General features: G+C 34.6%; 1 protein-coding gene across 2 annotated transcripts in view; it reads left to right on the forward strand.

Moving 5' to 3' along the window:
* The window catches only part of Gtf3c3 (general transcription factor IIIC subunit 3), a 44,294-nt gene that overhangs the window by 14,316 nt on the left and 6,000 nt on the right, over positions 1-23,978 (forward strand). The window contains exons 9-17 of one of the 2 annotated variants that reach the window (XM_076865770.1): positions 3,119-3,222; positions 4,097-4,268; positions 6,899-7,101; positions 7,587-7,688; positions 8,297-8,432; positions 10,696-10,933; positions 11,618-11,808; positions 13,307-13,431; positions 14,632-14,784. In XM_076865770.1, coding sequence (XP_076721885.1) covers positions 3,119-3,222; positions 4,097-4,268; positions 6,899-7,101; positions 7,587-7,688; positions 8,297-8,432; positions 10,696-10,933; positions 11,618-11,808; positions 13,307-13,431; positions 14,632-14,784 — 1,424 coding nt within the window. Of the gene's footprint in view, positions 1-3,118; positions 3,223-4,096; positions 4,269-6,898; positions 7,102-7,586; positions 7,689-8,296; positions 8,433-10,102; positions 10,139-10,695; positions 10,934-11,617; positions 11,809-13,306; positions 13,432-14,631; positions 14,785-23,978 lie in introns of those variants that run through there. The other variant, XM_076865772.1, reaches the window with a different exon arrangement.

Genomic DNA, 23,978 nt, shown 5'->3' on the forward strand with positions numbered 1-23,978 from the left:
CCTGCTAGGTATGGTGGCACATGCCTGTAATCCCAATGACTCAGGAGGCTTAGGCAGAGAATCACAAGTTTAAAATCAGTCTTAGCAACTTAGCAAGGTCCTAAGCAACTTAGCAAGACTGTCTCAAAATAAAAAAATAAAAAGGGCTGGGGATGTAGTTCAGTCGATAAGCACCCCTGGATTCAGTCCCAGATTACCCCCCCCCCAAAAAAAAAGAACAGTTGGTGCCTGATTCACAATTTGTGCAACTTTATAATAGTTACATTAGTATGAAAGCAATACATGTTTGGTAGAAACTACACTTTGAATTCTTTTTTCTTTTTCTTGTTGTCCTAGGGATCAAACTCAGGCCCTTGCACATGTTAGGTAAACTGAATTTTACATTTTGATTTTTTCCCAGGTTAGCATTAGGCAGTACCAGAGTCTCTCATGATGCTAGGCAGGAACAGCAGGCCATAGTTCCATCACTCTTAGAGGGTAAAACACTGATACTCTACAGTGGACCATGTTGTTAAATTATGTAGTTCAATGGGTTAGGTACATTAAATGCATTGTTCAGTTGAAGATATTTTCAACTTAGGATGGGTTTATTGGGACATAACCTCATTGTAAGTTGAAGAGGTTGATGTATAAAATAGTGGTGCATCTGAAATCTGTAGCATCTTAGCATTGATAAAATAACTGAAAAATACATAGAATAGGAGACCTGAAGGTTGAAACACTTCCAATGTAAGCAAAGATTATTTTCTATATGCATTTTTGAAAATGAGAACACTTATTGGTAGATTATGTCACTATTGATTCAGATTTTTTAATTCTTCCAAATGTGAAAGATCTAATTGGGAATTCGGGAGAATAAGTGTCAGTAACTAACATCAGCTTTTTAACATATAGGGCTATGATGTGTTAGTTAATAATGTATTATATAAACTATAGGGAATCTAAATATATATATTCCTTAGCATTGCCAAATTATTGACAGTGTCTAAATAATTGCTTCCAATCTCTGTACTTACCTGATTGAATTGGTTAACAGTTTGTGGATTGGCACGGGTCTTAGACTACACCTTGAGTAGCATTGCCCTGTAGTTTTATAAAGTGTCCTTAGCCTTTTTAAATAGTTTACCTGAATTCTACCTTGTCTGATACTGAGATTGTGACCTCTCTTTTTTGTTTGTATGTTATTTTCAACCATTTAGAATGTCTTGATTTTAGACATGCATCTTGTGTCCAACATAAAGTTGACTTTTACTTTGTGATTTGATCTAAAAGCAAGGTTTTTTATTTATACATCTGTATAGATTATCTGTTTAATGGGTGTATTTCATTGAATAGTGTCTTAGTTCCTTTGGGTTGCTATAACAAAATAGACTGAATGATTTATAAATGACAGAAATTCATTATAGTTCTAGAGGCTGAGAAGTCCAAGGCATCAGCAGATTTGGTGTCTGGTGAGGATCTTGCTGTGTCCTCATATGACAGAGGGACTGGACAAACTACTTCAAGCCTCTTTTTTTTAAAAATTTATTTTTTAGTTGTAGTTGTACACATTCTTTATTTAATTTTTTTATGTGATGCTGAGGATTGAACCCAGGGCCTCGCATATGCTAGGCGAGTGCTCTACTGCTGAGCCACAATCCCAGACCTTCAAGACTGTTTTTTGAAGATATAAATCCTATTTATGAGAGCAAAGCCTTTAAGACCTAATCATGTTCTAAAGACCCCTCACCTCTTAATTCACTTGGTTCAGATTCAACAAATGAATTTTAGGGGAACACAAACATTCAGACCATGGCAAGTATTTCTAGAAAGCAAATCAAAATGATAGTTTGGAATATAGAATCCATATATAAGTAGAATACCATTTTATTAAAGTCAAAATGCTCAATAAAATGATTGCATTATTTAAATCTTATTCAGATAAGTGCCTATAACTACTATTTATTGAAGAACTGTGCTATAGCTATAACCCTGAGTCAGACAGACCTTGTTCTTTTCTTGTCCTATGGAGTTTATGTGGAGTCTAAGGTGAAAAAAATTTCATGATAGGTAAATTTTGCTTTCTCGTTGAGCAGAATAAAAAAGCTTACTCCACTTACTCTCCCCAAGGAATTGGGAGAGTACTGAAGAATGAACCCAAGGGTGCTTTACTACTGAGCTACTTTTTATTTTTTATTTGGAGATAAATTGCTGGGGCTGCCCTTGAATTTGTGATTCTTCTGCCTTAGTCTCTCAAGTCACTGGAATTACAGGCATGGTAGGCAGGAACAGCAGGCCATCATGCCTGGCAATAAGCTGTGTTTTTGATACCAGTTACTACCTTGAAGTTATTTTTTTTTGAAGTTCAGTGATTAAAGAGTCTCTTAATTAAACTTGTCCAAATCCTCCTATGACTTGGTAACTTTTGGCAATACTATAATTTATGATGAGTTCTGTAAAATGTGAAATTATTTTAAGTAATTAAAAATTTTATTCTATCACTTTATATCACTGATATCCTCCTATACTTTAGGATTTTCTAAAATGGAAACATATACTTATTTAGAATTTACTATGTAAAATGAAAATAATATTTTAAATGTGTAACAACATTTCTTCAATTTCTCAGGACTTTAAAATATGTTTTGCTTAATTAAGATTTAAAACAAAACAGTATTATTTTACCCTTTTTGCGCCCCCCCCCCTTTTTTTTCTGGGAAGCAGTGAACTTCAGAGCTTTATTCTGCAATATGGAGGAAATAATTTTGCCTGCATCTTCACAACATAAGCTGTATTTGCCCTTTTCTTAATTTCATTGTAGTAAAGAGGTGTTGTTGTTGCTGATCATTTTGTTTTTCTTTTTCTTTTTTTTTTTTTTGTTCTCTGTAGTTTGATAGAAAGTATGGGAGTTTGTTTTGGATAAGTAGATATTAGGAAAAGAATAAGAAGGATGAATGCAAACAAAAGAGACAGACTGAAGCAGATATAAGACCTAATAACAGAGTTAGCCAAAATTAGAATTGACTGTGGAACCATTTTCTTTGAATGAAGTAAATAAGATACAAGGTAGAGTTTACTTCATTTGCCCCACATTCTAAGCTTGCATATAGGAACTGCTTCTTGTCTGATGATTTCCCAGCTGGTGAGAATGTTACCTGCACTATACCTGATGGTGTGCCAATAGATATCATGGTGAAGTTGATGGTCTGCCTTGTACATCTCAACATCCTTGAACCGCTTAATGTAAGTAACATTAAGATACTTAAGATCGAAACCAGTTTTCTTTGGATGACAAAAATTGTAACTTGACCCTGGATTTTCACTGAAGAGGTCACAGTAATCATCAAATCACTTTTGTATGAATGTCTGAGACAAGCTAAAAATGTTTTGAAATTGGGCTTGTAATAATTTGCTTTTCTTTTAAAATGAGAACAATCCAAAGATGAAAAATTGATATTGAGTCTTTTGTAAATTGATAATAATTTCAACACCTATTTTCTTTTGCTGACTTTGGACAAAGTATTTTTATTGAACAAAAAACCTCTACTTTATTGACTCCAGGATAGGGTATTGAATAAAATACTTCAAATCCCTACATCATGGGTTTTTTTGTTCTAATGGGATTAGATTAAAAAAATTTTATAAAATATGTCAGATATTGGCTGGTGATAAATTTTCTGGAGAAAATCAAGGAAGAAAAATATTGAAGAATATTGGGGGTGGGAATGGTTGCAAATGGGAGTCAGGAAAGGCAGTAAACCATTGAGATATTTGAGGAAATCGCTTTTAAAAACATAAGCAAACATAAGGATGGCAAGGCACAGGTGTGCTTGGCTTGTTAGAGAAAGAGTTCAGCAGAGCAGAGTGGTCCTAATTCCTGCAGTTGCCTGTCTTTTAACAGGTCCACATCATGTGTTAGATGAGCGAATGATAGAAATATTGAGTTCTTTTTCATAGAGATAAATAAATAGAAAAATGATCATTTAAGCTGTGTTATTAAGCTTTGCTCCTTTTCAGCTTGCTTCATATAATCAATATAATTAAAATGAGAACTATACATAAATGTGCACACTTGTAATGCATGTTTGATGACTTCAGGCTTTTATTTGGGGTCTAGCCTCTCTTGACAACGCTAGTGGAACAGAATCCTGAAGATATGGGAGACCTATATCTAGATGTTGCTGAAGCTTTTCTGGATGTTGGTGAATATCATTCTGCGCTTCCCCTCCTCAGTGCATTAGTTTGCTCTGAAAGATACAACCTTGCAGTAGTTTGGCTTCGGCATGCAGGTAATATATTTTTAGTGGGAGGGAAAAGTTTTAATCATATAAGCGGACAAGAACTTATTATTCCAAGATGCTAATAATTGTGTTAATATCTTAGTGGAAAGTATTTGCGGTTTCAGGCAGTTTTTTGTTTGTTTTTTGATACTGAAGATTGAACCCAGGACCTTACACATGCTACCCCTGAGCTATATCCCCAGCCCTTTTTTATATTTTAAAATTTTATTTTAAAAAAGGGTCTAAGTTGCCTTACTCCTACCTTAGACTCCTGAGTAGCTGAGATTATGGTGTGTGCCACTTTGCCCAGATCAGGGTGGTTTTATGAAGATCAGAATTTATTAAATTGTCAGACTCTACTAAGTGATTTCCCCTCACTAATGCTTTGGAGGAACAATTTACTTATTGGTAACAGAGAGAAGAAGAAGGACTAACATGTCCCTTAAATGTCTGTCTCTTAACCTGTATAATTTGGTTTGTGGTAATGTATTATCAGACTTGGGATGAAATCTAATTTTTGAAGAATTTTTACAGATGGATACTTAATATTTTACTTTGAGAGAAAATATTTAATGTATTTTCAGTACTCTTTGAGCCACATGTCAAGATTAAATTATCATTCATTTCACTTTTCCTAAGTCCACAGTAATCTGAAATAACTTAATTAGAATACAAAAAACAGCTTCAGAACACAATATCTTGGAAAAATATATGAAAGTAAATATATTCTAACTGGATTTCTTATTGAGTTAACATAGAAGATGCATTAAATATTGAATCGTTTTGGTTTAAAATATTGATGACAGAAAGTTCTGATGGCTCTAAGATATTATTATTATATGAGAACTATTATAGAAAATTCTCTAACTAGAGAAGAACTAGACATTTGAGACAGTAGCTCACTCACATCACAGAAATGAACTGGGAAAGAGAGTACTTAAGATAATGCTTTTCTAGCTATTCATGGTATAGCATGCCTGTAATCCCAGTGGCTCAAGAGGCTGAGGCAGGAGGATTGCAAGTTCAAAGACAGCCTCAGCAATTTAGTGAGGCCCTAAACAACTTAGTGAGACGCTATCTCAAAGTAAAAAAACATGCTGGAAATGTGGCTCAGTCAAGTTCTCCTGGGTTCAATCCCTGGTACAAAAAAAAAAAAAAAGGAATGCTTTTCTGTTTCGATGAGTGAACATGAATAGAAATATAATATTATCATACAGCGTTATAAAACGTCATCTTTGTGAGATTTGAATTTTCAAGATGAGCAGAGAGGCTTTTGGTTTTTATTGCATAAGGCTATGATATTGAAACTACTCCTGTGTTAATAATAGTAAAAATACTTTAAAAATTCCTACTTCATTATGATATATTAAGTACTATTTCTATTTTGAGCCCATGTAACTTGAGAAGAGTGGAAGGTAAAACCTCAGAGTCATCTAAAAATCAAGAAAAATCATTAGAGGAATTTAATACTTATAACTTAAAATATCTGTAAAATTGAAAAATTTTAGAAGTGCCTTTGTGATGATCCCATTCATATTTAGTATTCTAACTTATTTTCAAAATTCAATCCATAGTTGATAGTCTAGGCAGATTTGAGAAAACAAGAGGCAAAAATATTTAGATCATCACTGCAGTAGAAAAGGAAAGAGATGAAAAGGGCCTAGATTAGTGTTATGGCTATTAGGGTGGAAAGAAGAAATGCTCACAGAGACCATTTTCTTTTATTTATATATATATATATATATATTTATTTTAGTTGTAGGTGGATACAATACCTTTATTTTATTTTTTTGTGAACCCAATGCCTAAGGCATGCTAGGCAAGTGCTCTACCATTGAGGCACAACTCCCCATAGAGACCCATTTTCAAGTTCAAATTATAGGACTTGGTGGTTGAATGGGCATAGTTTGAGGAATAGAGTTCAGTACTCTCATGTCTGAGAACTATCCTGGGGAGCTAATTGAGTGAAGTGAGGGGGAGTTGTTGATATTGGGAATCACAAAACTCAGGAGTAACAAAAATGAGTGAAGTGGGCAAGTGATAATAGTAGAGAGAGCTGGAGAGTGCTGTCTAAGGGCTGTTTCTCAGCATGGGAATAGGGGACCCAATGTTGCCAAATCCAAGTTTTTCAAAAGAAGCCAGTACTCTGGATCTAAATTAAAAATACTAATTAAAATATGTAGACAATTATCTTTAAAACTGAATAATTATATCTATGGATTAAATTGGTTTACCAGCTATGAACTGTGGCTTTATATATATGAAGGTGTTTATTGTGGTATTACAAGAATAAACATTTGGAAACAACCTAAATGTCAAGTAATATGGTTAATAATGTGATTATTATATAACTATTCAAAATGCCAGTGAAAACATGGGGAAATATTTGAAGGATAATGCTAAGTGAATAAAGCAAAATGCCATATTATATATATACACTGAATATGTCCTTGTAGCAATTTAAATTTAGAGATTGATCAATCAATAAAAATTGGAAGGGATTGTTGCTTAAAGTACTAAAAAAGACGTATTCATTTCTTTCTTGTAATTTTTTATGTTAATGTATTTTTTCTTTAAAAATGGAAAAACCAATTTTGGCCAATTTAATCTGACACATGTTTGCTTTAACATTATTTTAGAATGTTTAAAGGCCTTAGGCTATATGGAGCGTGCTGCTGAAAGCTATGGCAAAGTGGTTGATCTGGCCCCCCTCCATTTGGATGCAAGGATTTCACTTTCCACCCTTCAGCAGCAGCTGGGCCGACCTGAGAAAGCTCTGGAAGCTCTGGAACCAATGTATGATCCTGATACTTTAGCCCAGGATGCAAATGCTGCACAGCAGGTAGACCATGTAACAGAAGTTTTTCCTGGTGGATTGTATTTTAGAACTTTCTCCTCAGTTAAGGATGTCCCTATAGTTTACATCCAAAGTTTTATTTGGGGATTTTTTTTTTTTTTTTAATTTTTATAGTTGTACAGAATTATTTTATTTTTTTTTTTAATTTTTTGTGGTGCTAAGGTTCGAACCCAGGGCCTCACATGTGCAAGGCAAGCACTCTTCCACTGAGCTCTAGCCCCAGTCCCAAATTTGGGGATATTAAATTTAATGTTTTTGAAAAATTACATTGAGCCTTAAGATTCAGGCATTTTATTAGGAAACATTATAAATTATAGTTTCTATAATATTAGACATTAATCATTGTGAAAAATCATAAAGCAAAAATCATAAAGCATTCTTTTGATTTCTAAAATAAAGCTTTTCTGTGCAAATAAAACAGTTTACAGCAAAGGGATTTTGTCACACTCATCATGTGTTTGTTTATTTAGGAACTGAAGTTATTGCTTCATCGTTCTACACTGTTGTTTTCACAAGGCAAAATGTATGGTTATGTGGATACTTTACTAACCATGCTAGCCATGCTTTTAAAGGTTGGTAATTATCTTTATATGACTTTTTAAATGTTTGGTATTTGATTTAAACCAACATTGCTACTTATAATTGTTTTACTCTTTTAAATCAGACATTTTAATGTGAAAGTCAAATATAGACAAAAGACTTAGAAATTAATTAGTGGTGTATAATTGATATTATAAACTACCTGATATTATAAACTTGACCATAGAGTACATGAAATAAAACCTTTCCTAGAAGTTACTTAGAAAAGTGAGAGCCATAGTATCATCAGTTATTGACCATATAGGCAGTGCTATGTGCCAAAATTCTTCTAGACCTGATGTCCTTTCTGAGTCTGGCTGTTTTTGCAGGGAGATGGCATGTCTATGTATATGTTATAAAGTTAATGTGAATTGCCTTCTTTTTCCTATCTAAGATGAATAGTATGACCGAAATTCTTTTGGTAAAGAAAAAAAAAATCAATTTTATTCTGCTTTTAGGGTGTTTTTGTTTGTTTTTATAATAATTTGACCTCTTTTCCCCTTACTGGAGGAACTTTCAGTCACATTTGTGGTAATTGTGGCTCTTCAGTTTTCTTTAATAAACTATTGACTAATAAAACTAATTACCTTCTTTAATTCAGGTAGCTATGAACAGAGCCCAAGTCTGTCTGATATCTAGTTCCAAATCTGGAGAGAGGCATCTCTACCTTATTAAAGTATCAAGAGACAAAATATCAGACAACAATGATCAAGAGACAGCAAATTGTGATACAAAAGGTAATTTCTTCATTTGCTTTATTATATATAACTTAGATGAATTCAGACTATCTCATGAAGTAATATCTGACAGTAATCAAATTGAAAATACACCCTTTTCAAATAAAATGAAATTTTGAATCCATATCTCTCAAGTATAATAAACTCATTTGATGTTGAAAGTCAAGGCTAAATACTTCAGTTTTTAAAATATTAAAAGGAAAACATCTGCTTGCAACCTTCTGTTGAAAAATGAAACTTTAATTTTGATTTTTCTTTTTTTTTTTTTTTTGGTACTGGGGATTGAACCCAGAGGTGCTTTACTACTGAGCCACATCCCTAATCCTTGTTTCAATCTTTTTTGTTGATGTACTTTTATTTTTTACTTATTTATATGTGATGCTGAGGATGGAACCCAGTGCCCCACACATGCTAGGCAAATGCTCTGCCACTGAGCCACAACCCCAGCCCTTTATATCTTATTTAGAGACAGGGTCTCACTTAGTTGCCAAGGCTGGATTTGAACTCTAGATCCTCCTGCCTTACCCTCCCAAGCCACGCAGATTACAGGTGTGTGCCACCATACCTGGGTAATTTTGACTTTTAAGAAGAAAGTATATTTGAAGAAATTTGAAGATTTGGTGGCAAAACCAATTATTTGTCCAGTCACTTTGATTACATACATTCCATTCTGTTTCAGTTTTGATGAATGTAGTAATAGCCATAGAAACTTTTTGAAAATAAGTTGCTATGACCTACTCTCAAGTCTTAGGACTTTAAAAGGCATCTAATTTTACTTGGAAAAGCATCAAATATGTTTGGGTAAGGTTATTACTCAGAAAATTTTGAGGGGCTGGGGATGTGGCTCAAGTGGTAGTGCGCTCGCCTGTCATTTGTGCGGCCCGGGTTCGATCCTCAGCACCACATACAAATAAAGATAACTAAAAAATAAATATTAAAAAAAAAATTCTATCTCTCTCTCTCTCTCTCTCTCTCTCTCCTCTCTCACTCTCTCTTTAAAAAAAAAAAAGAAAATTTTGAAAATTACTAAGGCTTTAAACTAGAGGTATAAATTAGGCAGAATCTGACTTCATTATTAATTAATTTAACAAACATTTATTAAATCACTATAGCATTATTAGAATCGGAAGAAAGGCAGGAGGACTTAGCTGGTTATCATCTAGCTATAAATGCCTGAGAGCCCTGCCAGCTCTCCAATTCATTAATTCTGGGTTTATCCCAACATTTTCTACCTCTGTAGTATATATTAGACCATGTTTCCTTAAGTTTTGTTTTTCTCTATATCCGATATTGCTTGTTTCAGTGGATTCTCATTTCAGATCTGTTGTTGGTTTTTCTTAGGTTCATAAGGTTTTGTTGGTTAGTTTTGTTAATGTCATCACGGTGGGGATCACCTTACATGGTGCCCCAGGGTGGATGAGCTAAACCTTTTTATGTTAAATAGAACTTTATACTCTGATATTTTCACTTAATGTTTTCTCACAGAAATTTTCTCATGTTACTCTCTTGTCATAGCTATATTTTAGGAATATATAATATTCCTTTGGATAGAAGTTCCATAATTTAATCATTTCCTTATCATTTTTATATGATACTTCTGCTGAATTTTTTGTAAATAATGTAGTAAGCATCTTTGTACATATAGATTTATCCATATTTTGATTATTTAGGATAGATTCCCACAAGGAGAATTATTGGATCAAGGACAGAAAAAACTTTTTAATAACTTTTAAGGTTATAAAAGAGAAGCATATTACAGAGAAAGGAGGACAAGAAGGTTGTTTAAAGAAAAACTTCAGAAAGATAAAATTGATTAGAAAAAGATCAAGAACAACTTTAATCTCAAATATAAATTGGAAGTCATTAGCTGAGAAAATGGCATTGGAATGCTTTGTATGTGCAGAATCCTCTATCTGATCACAATCATGGAAAGGCCATTTGTTCTGCTCTGGAGGAGCATACATCCTAGCTGGTACCAAAAAATGCAAATGGGGTAAGTTGGACTTTGTAGAGAACAAGTCATAATGAGAATTAACAATTGCATATTGTTAAGCAGGCAGAGAAAAAGGGGACAGTGTTGAAGGAATATAAACAACCAACTACTCCCTACTCATTTTTGTAAGGAGTGTTATTGGTAAGAATTCAGGCCCATAGGGCTGTGGTTATTAAGTTTATCTTAAAATCAAGCATGTGAATTTTTCTTTCTGATACACTGTTTCTGGAAATACCGTAACCTAACTGGTTTTCATTGGTCTCATTTTAGCAATATTTGCTGTACTCACAAGTGTCTTGCCAAAAGATGACTGGTGGAACCTTCTATTGAAGGCCATATATTCTTTATGTGATCTATCCCGATTTCAAGAGGCCGAGTTACTTGTAGATTCTTCATTGGAATATTATTCATTTTATGATGACAGGCAAAAACGCAAAGAACTAGAATACTTTGGTCTGTCTGCTGCAATTCTGGATAAAAATTTCAGAAAGGCATACAACTACATCAGGTGACTTTCCAATAATCTCATCAGATTCTTTATGATAGAATGTACATTTACTTTGATTTAGACTTATAGTCAAGAATTAATAAGCTATTTTATTACTAGCTTTCATTGTGTGCTGGTTCAGTTCATTGGTGATTCTCAGAGGCAGCATTTGAGAGCATGTAGAGCTAGATTTCCTGGGTTCAAATCCCAGCCCTGGCTTTGTGACTTAAGGCTAGTTAATTTAACCTCTTGTGCCTCTCTCTCCCATTTATAGAAGGACATCTTAATACCATTACTCCCCCATAGTATTATGAGGGTTGAGTTATGTACAAAGCCTTTTTTTCAGTGTTAGGAGCATATTATTATTCATTAAATGCTTATAGTACTTCAGCTGGGCAGGGAGAGGAAAAAGTGAAACCAATTGAATTTTTTTTTTTTTTTTTTTTTTTGGTTTAAGAGTTTTGTTGAAAAACAGAAACAAGATGTAGAAATATTGACTTAAGCAGCATTTTTTGAGAAAAATCTTTTATTGTATAAGAGGTTTTGCTTAAATAGATTGAAGCACTTTGCTTTTCCTTGTTGGGGATGGTACAGTTTAGTATTAGAAGGATAGTGCTAAAGGGTTTCATTCTTAGAAATCAGGAAATGGGCTTTTTAAAAAAAAAAACAAAACATTATTTTCTCTTCACCTTCTTTCTGCAATAGGATAATGGTAATGGAAAATGTCAATAAACCCCAGCTCTGGAATATTTTCAATCAAGTTACCATGCACTCCCAAGATGTAAGACATCATCGCTTCTGTCTCCGTCTAATGCTGAAAAACCCAGATAATCATGCCCTTTGTGTTTTAAATGGACACAATGCATTTGTATCTGGAAGTTTTAAGCATGCACTTGGTAAGTGTCCTGGCACATGACTTCGTTAAACATAAACAGTATAATGTTAAAGGACCAAGCCTTTGAAGCAGAGCTGCCTAGGCTTAAATAACAGCTATTCTGTGTTGCTCTGTTCTGTTCCTTTATTTCTAAAATGGAGATAATAATTGGACCTACCTTAGAGATTACTGTGCAAATTAAATGAGTTAATATAAACTACCTGAAACAATGCTTGGTACATTGATAGCATGAGTAGCTATAAGTATTAGCAATAATGATAGTTTTTGTTATTCTTATTAGTTTTGAAAGGACTTATTCATTTTAAAGATCAAGAAATCTCCCTACTAAGGTTTGTTTGTTTTTAAAATAATTTTCAGTAATTATGAATGCTTTGCCCCTAATTTGGTTTGCTATTTGCAAAAAAGGATTTAAGATTTGCTGATAGTCATTCCTCTAGGAGGCAAGTCTTATAAGATTTATTTACATGATGCTTACAAATTCCAATTAAACTCAAGGAAATTCATTACTCATAAAAAGAAAAAAAAATAAGGAATTAGAGGTACTCAAGAAGAAAAATACTTAACCAAATGTTTAAACTTAAAATTAGGCACATCTCTTTTGCTGTCAAGTTAATTCTGAATAAACTGCAATTTTGGCTATTTAAAACTTAAAAAAAAAATTTCATGTTTGTGAATGGCTGATGTTTTTATAATTGTTCAGCCAGTAACCTCAAATACCAGCTTTTGGAATTTTACTATGTATGCTTTTTTCTAATTGTTGGTTTAATATTTAGAAAATAGAAAAATTGAGATTTAAAAAATGTTCATAGACAGTAAAAATAGAAAAGTCCAAATGGCCATTTACCATCTTTCCTGCTTAAGCAAAAACAAAAACCTGTGGTATCATTCCTCCTGGAATAGAACCTAGAAGGAATAGAAGTTTTCATCTATGTAGGAAAAATTTGGCTAAATTATCCTACCTCATTTGTTTTTTAACATGAGGTAATTTATATCAGAATTCTTAAAACCCCAAATTGTTATTAGACACATGAGCTTCTCTTGGGAAAAATACGGTTGCCACATTTAAGAAAACACTGAATCTAAGAAACAAAACTTCTTTTCCCTTTTCTCACTTCTATAATTCATCACATTTGAATTTATTAGAACAATTAATTTTACAAAAATTCACTCATGCTTTTAAATAGATTTAAGATCATAAATAGAATTATGATCATAATTGATGCTTTTTTAAAGAAGTATTATTCTACGTAGAAATATCTAGCTGTGCTAAATAAAAAAGTTACTTTTAGTTACACATTTATTTTCATGATCAAGATACATTTATGGAGACACTTCTAATTGTGTTCTGTGTTACATATTGCTATAAAATTAAATTAATATGTATCGATTGATATCTAAGACAGAACTATATGTTTGGCCTTAAAATGTTTGAATATATGTTAAGGAAATAAGGAACTCTGTTCTTGTCACACCGTCTGACACCACTTCTTATTTTCCAGGGCAGTATGTGCAAGCCTTTCGCACTTATCCAAATGAACCTCTTTATAACCTCTGTATAGGCCTAACCTTTATTCACATGGCATCTCAGAAGTATGTGTTAAAGAGACATGCTCTTATTGTGCAGGTAATTCATTTGGATTTTTCATTTTTATGTTTCTTGAAAATTAACATATTTAATGTTTTTAAAATTTCTACTTCAAAAATAATACCTGCTCAATACATGTTGAGAATCAGTACTCCTGGCCAAGACTTATTATATAGCAAGGTACTAAGGATACACAACCAGATCACGGGGGAAAAAGACACAGGCAAAATCTAGAGGAATTTATATGCAGTCTCCCTTATACTCTGGAGCCCCAACATCTCTGCTCTTCTAGACCCTAAAGATTAATTTAAATTAGTTTTTAAAAATATAACTATATAGTCAGGTATGGTGGTGCATGCCTGTGATCCCAGTGACTCGGGAGCCTGAGGCAGGAAGATTGAGTTGAAAGCCAGCCTCGGCTGAGACCCTGTTTCAAAATTAATAAATAAAAAGGGGTGGGGATGAGACTCACACATTCACACACACACACACATATGATAATGAATGTTGGATGCACATGATTTCTTACACCATCACTAAGTAGGTGTTTTTTTGTTTTTCTTTTTAATTTTCCTTTTGTGTAGGCTAGGGGTATAGCTCAGTGGTAGGCCCTGGGTTTGATCCCCAGCACCACCAATAAAAAGCAAATTTCTTCCTGGTTCTTATAAAAATTTAAAATTATTTTTGTTTTCCTGTTTACATGTTTTGTAGTTTGTCTTCTAAGATTACCGTAAACTCCAAGAGATAAGAGATTTTACCAGCCTTATTTACCACTGTATCTTCAACACTTTATTTTCATGATTTCCATATTTATTTTTTCTCATCCTAGGGATTGAACACAGGAGCATTCTACATCTGAGCTATATCCCTAGCCTTATATTATTTTATTTTGAGGTAGGGTCTCACTAACTTACCCACGCTGGCCTCGAACTTGAATTCTTTCTGCCTCAGCTTCCCTCGTGTCTGGTATTACAGGCATGTATAACTATGCCTGGCTGATTTCCTTATATGTTTGATGTATCCAAAATATGATATGGAGGGTTGGGGATATAGCTCAGTTGGTAGAGTGCTTGCTTGAAAATATGATATGGTATAACGTATACTATACTCTTATAGGGTAGGGCTTTTATTTTTTCCTTCAATATTTTTATTCCCAATACCTGGCACATATAGTTTAGTACATCCTTACCAAATGAGTGAGCTACTGAATTTTCTTTCTTTTCTTTTTTTTTTTGGTAGGGCTTCTCCTTCCTTAATCGGTACCTTGGTTTACGTGGACCTTGCCAGGAATCATTCTACAATTTGGGCCGTGGCCTTCATCAACTGGGTCTGGTTCATCTTGCAATTCACTATTATCAGAAGGCCTTGGAGCTCCCTCCATTTGTAGTAGAGGTATTGTATAATTTACTTAACTAAGGAATCACTTCATTCATCTATAGATAAGTGCAGTTAGTTAAGTATTATGGTTCAGACAGTGAAATTATAGCTTCTTTATTAATGTGTATTTTTCCCTAATTCAGTGTATTTGTAATTATGTTCAGCAACAGATAGATCTTTTACATCTTAGCCTTATGACATGATCAGCAATCATATGAACATGTATATTTGTGATGACCCTGTGATTTGTCCTAAGATAGCCCCTTTAACTTTACAGATAGGAACTGGTAGATATGAAGCCCAAGTGTTGAATGATTGCCATTATTCATTTTTAAGTTCAAGTATAACTAACATTTCTTTATAAAGATAAAAGACTAGTATTCCTATAGCCTCTTGTTTTAAGATAGCCTCTTATTTTAAAACAGGTAAAGTGTTGCCAGTACTATGATGATATTTGTTTAGTCTGATGGATACTTGAATTCCTAAAGAAGAGTATGTTTTCATTATTAATTTTTAGATTTATATATATATCAGTATATATAACTTGTATTTATCTTCATTTGACTTTGGTCTTAAGCCAATGTATCCTTTTATAGTTAAGTTTATATAATATACTTTAGTATTATTTCATAAATATTTTTATATATTGATACCTTAATTTTATTGGTATCACTTTGAATCCTTGCAATTGTTTTCTCCTATTGACCTCACAAATTTCTCCTGGGGAAGATTAGAAACATCATTCTAATCTATTCTTTTTTTATTTTTATTTTTTTAAGTTTTTGATACAAATTATACATATTTATAGGTTATCATGTGATGTGTTGATACAAACATACACTGTAATGGTCAAATCAGAGTAAGACTCTCTCCAAACATTAATTTTTTAATATCTTTTTTCAGATAATTTGCTTTTGGCATGTAAAAATGCTGCTGACTTTTGTCAATTTTATATCCAGATACTTTCCTCAATTTATTTATTAGTTCTAATGAGTCTTTTTTGTAGAGTCTTTAGGGTATTCTAAATTTAGGATCATGTCACATGCAAACATTGACAATTTGACTTCCTCCTTTCCAACATGGATGCCTTTACTTTTTTCTTTTTCCTAACTACTCTGGTGAGGACTCCTAGTACTGTGTTACATATGAAAATGGGTATCCTTATCTTGTTCCAGTTCTCAGAAAGCTTTTAGCTCTTTCCTGTTCAATATGATATTAGCTGTATGTATCTTATATAGGGCTTTATTATACTGAGATATATTCTTCCTATACCTAATTGTTGAGAGATTTTTAAAAATATTTTATCTTTTTACTTATAATTGGACACAATACCTTTATTTTATTTATCTATTTTTATGTGGTGCTGAGGATCGAACTCAGGGCCTCGCACATGCTAGACGAGTGCTCTACCACTGAGCCCCAGCCCCAGCCCCTTGTTGAGAGATTTTATCAATTCTTTTTCTGCATCTGTTGAAATGATATGGATTTGTGTATGTTAATATCATTGGACCTTGGAGAATTTCTTTTAAATGTGTTATTGGATTTGGTTTGCTAGTATTTTGTTCTGGATTTCTGCGTGTATGTTTATCAGGGTCCATATCTTTTTGTTGTTTCTCTTTTTTTTTATTTCTTAGTTGTAGTTGGACACAATACCTTTATTTTATTTATTTTATATGTGGTGTTAAGGATTGAACCCAGGGCCTTGCACATGCTAGACGAGCACTTTATTGCTGAGCCACAACCCCAGACCCTGTTGTTTCTTTATCTGGTTTTAGTAGCAGGATAGTGTTGACCTCATATAATAAGTTTGGAAGAATTGCCTCCCCTTCCATTATGTGGAATAATTTGAGTATTGGTATTAGTTCTTCTTTAAGTGTTTGGTAGAATTCAGTAGTGAAGCCATCTCTCTGGTCCTGTGTTTCTTTATTATTGATTTAATCTTGTTACTCATTTTTGGTCCAGATTTTCTATTTCTTTATGATTCAGTCATGGTAAAGTATATATTCATTTCTTCTAGATTACCAAATTTATTGCCATATAATTTTCATAATTGTCTTTGATTATCTTTTATATTTCAGTAGTGCCAGTTGTAATGTCTCTTTTTTTCATTTGAATTTCATTTGAATCATCTTTTTTTCTTAGTCTACCTAGGGGCTTACATTTTTATCCTTTTGAAGAACCAGCTCTTCATCTTGCTGGTCTTTTTATTTTCAGTCTCTATTTATTTCTGCTCTTTCTTCCCTTCTACTATTTTGGGGTCTGATTTGTTCTTATTTTTCTAGTTCCTTGAGGTAAAATGATAGGTTATTTTGAGATCTTTTCTGATGATGTTGTCAGTTGTGCTAAACTACCTCGGTAGTACTGCTTTTGCTGCATTCCATAAGTTTTGGAATGTTTTATTTCCATTTTCTTATAATTTTTTTTCTTGATAATTGGTTGTTTGGACCATGCTGTGAAATTTTCATTTATAATTCCATATTACTGTTTTATTGCATTGTGTTTAGAAAAGATACTTGATAGCATTCTTTAATATATATTTTTAGTTATAGATGGACATGATACCTTTGTTTTATTTATTTATTTTTATGTGGTGCTGAGGATCGAACCCAGTGCCTCCCACATGGTAGGCAAGTGCTCTACCTCTGAGCTACAGCCCCAGCCCGTGATTTCAGTTTTTAAAAGTTTGTTGGGATTTATTTTGTTGCCTACCTTATTTTATGTCCTAGAGGATGTTCATGTGCTGTAAAGAATTTGTATTTTGTAATGCAGTGTTCTGTAGAGGTCCATTTGGTTCAGGGTGTAATTGTCGGTTTTCTGTCTCAATGATCTGTCCATTGCTGACAGTGGCACGTTATAAAGTGTCCTACTATTAAGGTACTCTGTTAGGTCTGTTAATATTCATCTTACATATTTGTTTTGACAAATTGTGTGCATATATACTTGTTATTTCCTCTTGCTGAATTGATTGTTTATCATTACATAATGACCTTCTGGTCTTTTTGTGCTTTTTATTTAGTCTCTCTTATTTGATAAAATATGGCTATTCACGCTTTCTTTCGTATTGCATTTGCATGTAATATTTTATTCCATGACTTCACTTTCAGTATGCATATTCTTAGAGATAAAATGAATTTCTAAGATTTATATTCATTCATTTGTCTTTTAATTGGAAATTTTAATTACATTTAAGGTAATTATCAATAGGTGAGGACTTACTATTTCCATTCTGTAATTTGTAATTCTTTTCTCTTTTGTAGTTCTTTGCATTGTGATTGAGTTTTCTTTAGTAGTGTGTTTTGATTCCTTGCTTATTGGTTTGTGTGTCTATTGTAGGTTTTTGGTCCCAGGGATTGAACCCAGGGCTCTTTACCATTGAGCCATATCCTAACACCTCTTACCCCACCCCCCACTTATTTTTTTGAGACAGGGTCTTGCAACAGTTGCTTAGGGCCTTCCTAAGTTTCTGACCTGACTTTGAACCTGTGATCATTCTGCCTCAGTTTCCCAGACCACTGGGATTACAAGTGTGTGCTGCTACTCTGCTGGGCTTTTTTCGGGGGCGGGGGGTTTAGGGTACTAGGAATGAACTCAGGGGTGCTTTACCACTGTGCTGTATCCCCTTTTTATTTTAAGACAGGGTCTTGCTAAGTTGCTGAAACTGGTCTCAAATTTGAGATTCTCCTGCTTCAGCCTCCCTATTCTCTGGGATTATAGGCATGCACCACTGAACCCAAGATACAGGTTTTTGATTTGTGGTTACTATGAGACTTATAAAAAACATCTTTTGGGCTGGTGGTGCATGCCTGTAATCCCAGCAGCTCAGGAGGCTGAGGCAGGAGGATCACAAGTTCAAAGCCAGCCTCAGCAACTTATTGAGATCCTGTATCAAAAAGGGGCTGGGGATGTAGCTGGGGATGTAAACATCACCTCTGGGTTCATCCTCTAGTATCTCCCCGCCAAAAAAGTTTTGGTAACAAGCTATGGTGAAATGGTAGCAAATCTATATTGATTATTGTGAAGATAAGAAACAAAACAAAACTCTAGCTGGATGCAGTGGTACATGGTTGTGATCCCTATGACTCAGGAGGCTTGAGGCAGAAGGATCATAGGTTGGAGGCCAATATCAGGCAAATTAGTGAAAACCTGTCTCGAAATAAAAAGGGTTGGTGACATAGTTCCATGATAGGCACCCCGGGTTCAGTAGAATTTTACTAAGTTGCCTGGATTGGTTTTGAACTTGTGATCCTTCTACCTCTCTGAGTAGCTGGTATCATAGGCATATACCACTATACGTACCTCCATTTCACTTTTTACACTGCCTCTCTCAACATATTAATATAGTTAATTTAAAAATTATTTTTTAGGGGGCTGGCTCAGTGGTAGAGAGCTTGCCTAGTTTGTGTGAGGCACTGGCTTCAAGTCTCAGCACCACATATAAATAAATAAAGGTCCATCAACAACTAAAAAAAATTAAAAAGCAACTTTTTTATTCTTCATGCTGAGGATACAAATGTTTATGCAGTGTGTTTACAATATTAAAAAACTGAGGGGCTGGGGATGTAGCTCAGTTGGTAGAGTGTTTGCCTTGCATGTGCAGGGCCCTAGGTTTAATCCCCAGCACCAAAAAAACAAACAACAACAACAAAAAAACCCAGTGAATTTATATATAGTTATGCTTATTGGTGAATTTTATACTTCCAATATACATGTATTTTTTTTTTTTGTACTTTATTTCAGTTTGAAGAATGCCCTTTAGGATTTCCTAAAAGACAGATCTGAGGGTAATAAATTTTAGCTTGTTTGAGAATGTCTTTATTAATTTCATTTTTTAAGGGTAGCTTTCCTGAGTGTAGTGTTCTTGGTTGGCCTTGGCATTTTTTTCCCTTGAACACTGTAATCTCTCATGTTATTCTTTCTTGGCCTGTGTTGTTTCTGCTAAGTCAGCCATCAGTCAAATTGGGACACCTTATGTATTGTTTCTTTTGAGAATCCTCTCTTTAACTGCTGAGAGCCTGATTATGTTTCAGGGTAAACTTGGTTGAGTTAAATCTGACTAGTGATCTTGGCCCATCCTGTAATTGGTTGTGATCCAATTACTTCGATACCTTGTCTAGATTTGGGAAGTATTTCCTCTTTGAATAAACTTTCTACATCCTTAGCATTTTCAAGTCTCTCTTGAACCACAATAACCCCCAGCAATGCTTACTGTCCCAAAGTTTTTTTTTTTCCTTCATCTTTTTTTTTTTTTTTTGGTTTTCTGAATATGAAGTTCGTTCTTCTTTTTATCTATTTTGCTATTAATGCTTTCTATCATTGTTCTGTTTTGTTCAGTATACTTTTATTTTCCTTTGTATTCTAATTTGTTATATATGACAGCAGAATGCATTACAGTTCATATTACCATAGAGCACAGTTTTTCATATCTCTGGTTGTATACAAAGTATATTCACACCATTCATATCTTCAAACGTGTACTTAGGGTAATGATGTCCATCTCATTCTACCATCTTTCTTACTCCCACGCCCACTTCCTTCCCCTCACCTACTTTGCCCTATCTAGAGTTCATCTAATCTTCCCTTGCTTCCCCCTCCCAACCCCACTATGAATCAGCCTCCTTATATCAGAGAAAACATTTGGCATTTGGTTTTTTGGGATTGGCTAACTTCACTTAGCATTATCTTCTCCAACTCCATCCATTTACCTGCAAATGCCATGATTTTATTCTCTTTTATTGCTGAGTAATATTCTATTGTGTATATGTACCACAGTTTCTTTATCCATTCATCTACTGAAGGGCACCTAGGTAGGTTGGTTCCACAGATTAGTGATTGTGAATTGTGCTGCAATAAACATTGATGTGGCTGTATGTTTTTAAGTCCTTTGGGTATAAACCAAAGAGTGGGATAGCTGGCTCCAAAGGTGGTTCCATCCCCAGTTTTCCAGGGAATCTCCATACTGCTTTCCATATTGGCTGCACCAGTTTGCAGTCCCACCAGCAATGTATTAGTATGCCTTTTCCCACACATCTTTGCCAACACTTACTGTTGTTTATATTCTTAATACCTGCCATTCTGATTGGAGTGAGATGAAATCTTAGAATGGCTTTGATTTGCATTTCTCTAATTGCTGGAGATGCTGAACATTTTTTTATGTATTTGTTGATTGATTGTATGTATCTGTTCAGTTCATTGGCCCATTTATTGAGAAGTATCTGTTCAGTTCATTGGCCCATTTATTGATTGGGTTACTTATTATTATACCCTAGAGATTAGTGCTCTATCTGATATGCAAGTGGTAAAAATTTGCTCCCAAGCTGTAGACTCTCTGTTCACCTCACTGATTATTTCTTTTGCTGAGAAGAAGCTTTTTAGTTTGAATCCATAATTTATTAATTCTTGCACAATAGGAGTCTTATTATGGAAGTAGGGCCCTGATCTGATATGATGGAGATTTGGGCCTGCTTTTTCTTCTATTAGATGCACGGTCTCTGGTTTAATTCCTAGGTCCTTGATCCACTTTAAGTTGGGTTTTGTGCATGGTAAGAGATAGGGGTTTAATTTCATTTTGTTGCAGGTGGATTTCCCATTTTCCCAGCATCACTTGTTGAAGAGGCTCTCTTTTCTCCAATATGTTTTTGGCGCCTTTGTCTAATATAACTAATTATGTGGGTTAGTCTCTGTGTCCTCTGTTCTGTACCATTGGTTTATATATCTCAACATTGTAAAAGCTAACATCATTCTAAATGAAGAAAAATTGAAAAAAGCATTCCCTCTAAAAAACTGGAACAAGACAGGGATGCCCTCTTTCACCACTTCTATTTAATATAGTTCTTGAAACACTGGCGAGAACAATTAGATGAAAGAAATTAAAGGGACACAGATAGCAAAAGAAGAACTCAAATTAGTACTATTTGCTGATGATATGATTCAATTCCTAGAAGACCCAAAAAATTCCACCAGAAAACTTCTAGAACTAGTAAATGAATTCAACAAAGTAGCAGGATACCAAATCAGCATCCACAAGTCAAAGGCATTTCTGTATATCAGTGACAAATCCTCTGAAAGGGAAACGAGAAAAACTACCCCATTTACAATAGCCGCAAAATAAATAGGTTGCTTTCCAAGTGTTTTGTTTTGTTTTATTTACTTATTTATTTATTTATTTGTTTTGTTAGGTTGCTTTCCAAGTGTTTTATTTATTTAACAAAAGAGGTGAAAGACCTCTACAACTATAGAACACTAAAGAAAGAAATTAAAGAAGACCTTCAAAGATGGAAAGGATCTCCCTTGTTCTTGGATAGGCAGAATTAATATTGTCAAAACGATCATACTACCAAAAACATTATACAGATTTAATGCCATTCCAATCAAAATCCCAATGATACTTCAATGAAAAAGCAGTCATGAAATTCATCTGAAAAAATAAGAGACCCAGAATAGCTAAAGCAATCCTTATCAAGAAGAGTGAAGCAGGTGGCATCGCTATACAAGACCTTAAAATTATACTACAAAGCAATAGTAACAAAACAGCATGGTATTAGCATCAGTATACTTTTCAGCTGTAGGATTTACTTTTTATTTTTGGTACCATAGATTGAACCCAGTGTCACTTAGCCACATCTCCAGCCCTTTTTATTTTTCTATTAGAGGTAGGGTTTTCTCCCACACTTCCTGTGTGGGCCAGGGAAAGGGTTCCCCTTTGGAGGGGTGGACTGGCTGAGAAATAAAAGCTAAGAAAATAGTACTATAAAATAAACACAGGACACCAGAAATATGTTCTCAGAGTGGAGGCAGGGATGGGCCAGGCCAACCAGAGGGGTTGCAGCTTCTCACAAAGAAAGGAGCCTGTGCTTGCTTTATTTATATTGGAACAAATCAAAAGGTTTCAATAGAAACTTCTTCTCAAAAACAGAATAGTGGTGGGACCAGGTAAGCTGCTTGGTTCTTAACAGGTTGCACCCATCTCCCATGTTGCTTGGGATCTTTGGCAGAGCTGGGTAGGAATTCAAATGCACCGCACTGTCTCAAAACCAGCAGGCGTGCTGCTGGGAGTTCCTAAATACCAGATTTTCCTACTGAGTGGCTTCCAAGCTGATTTGGTACACACACATTTCATGGGTGGCTTCCTATAGGGTTTCACTAAGTTACTGAGGTTGGCTTTGAACTTGCAACCCTCCTGTCTCAGCCTCTTGAACTGCTGAGATTACAGGCATGAGCCATTGTGCTTGGAAGGATTTGCTTTTTAAAATTATTTCAATCTCTTAAATTTCTCTGACAAAGTACTCAGTTGTTTCTTATGATTTCTTAAAGTCTGTTCAGTTTCTTTAAGTATTTAAAATTCTGAGGGTTTGTACATATTGCTCTTTGGTCAGTTTCTGGCATTTTATTTTGTTTGTTAGGTGAAATCATGGTTCTCTGAATATTCTTGATGCTGGTGATGAACAATGATGACATCTGCATATTGAATGATTAGGTGTTATTAAGTTCACAATCTGGCTTTGTATCTGCCCTTCAGGATATAGGCAAGCTTCTTTTTTCTGTGCCTGTGGTCACTGCCTGTGTTTCAGCATTAGAACACACCCCAAGACGGGGAGCTGAAAGGAAAGCTAGGAACTGGGAGACATGCGAGTGAGAAATTAAAGACTTGAGACCAGGCAGCGATACACAGAGAGTTTATTTGTCAGAGCTGACAAATAAGGGCCATCTCTCCATAGAAGGAGAGAGAGAATACAGGCTTGGGTTCCGAGACTTTTAAGGGGCAAGCTCAGGGATTAGAGTTGGCTGGGTCCTAAAGCAGGGTGGTAAAGGGTTGGGGGCGGTAGTATGAGGGAGTGGTGATCCACCCTTGGGCGGGAAAGAATGCCAGTATAAGGGAGTGGTGAGCCTTTCTCAGAAAGGACTCTGGGAGGGAAAGCAAAATTTGTTAAGATGAAGGCTTTCCTGAAGATGGCCATCCAGCTGCTAAGCAAGGACCTTACAGAGGGCCTAGAAACCTTGTCCAAAGTTACCAATATGTGTGGTTGTCACGTCATCTTGGGATTTTGTTGGGCCTCACTTTGAAGGAGCCAGTTCTAGATTCCTAAGTAGTGACTTGGTATTTATTTTCTTCTTCTTCTCCCAAGTGGACAATGTTTCTTTCCATGTTGTGGTGCCATGGCCTGAGAGCACTGCAGCTGGCCAGAATACAAGTCTATCCCTCTAGGCCCAGG

This window comes from Callospermophilus lateralis, chromosome 9 (genome assembly GCF_048772815.1).
Source record: "Callospermophilus lateralis isolate mCalLat2 chromosome 9, mCalLat2.hap1, whole genome shotgun sequence".
NCBI classification, from domain to species: domain Eukaryota; kingdom Metazoa; phylum Chordata; class Mammalia; order Rodentia; family Sciuridae; genus Callospermophilus; species Callospermophilus lateralis.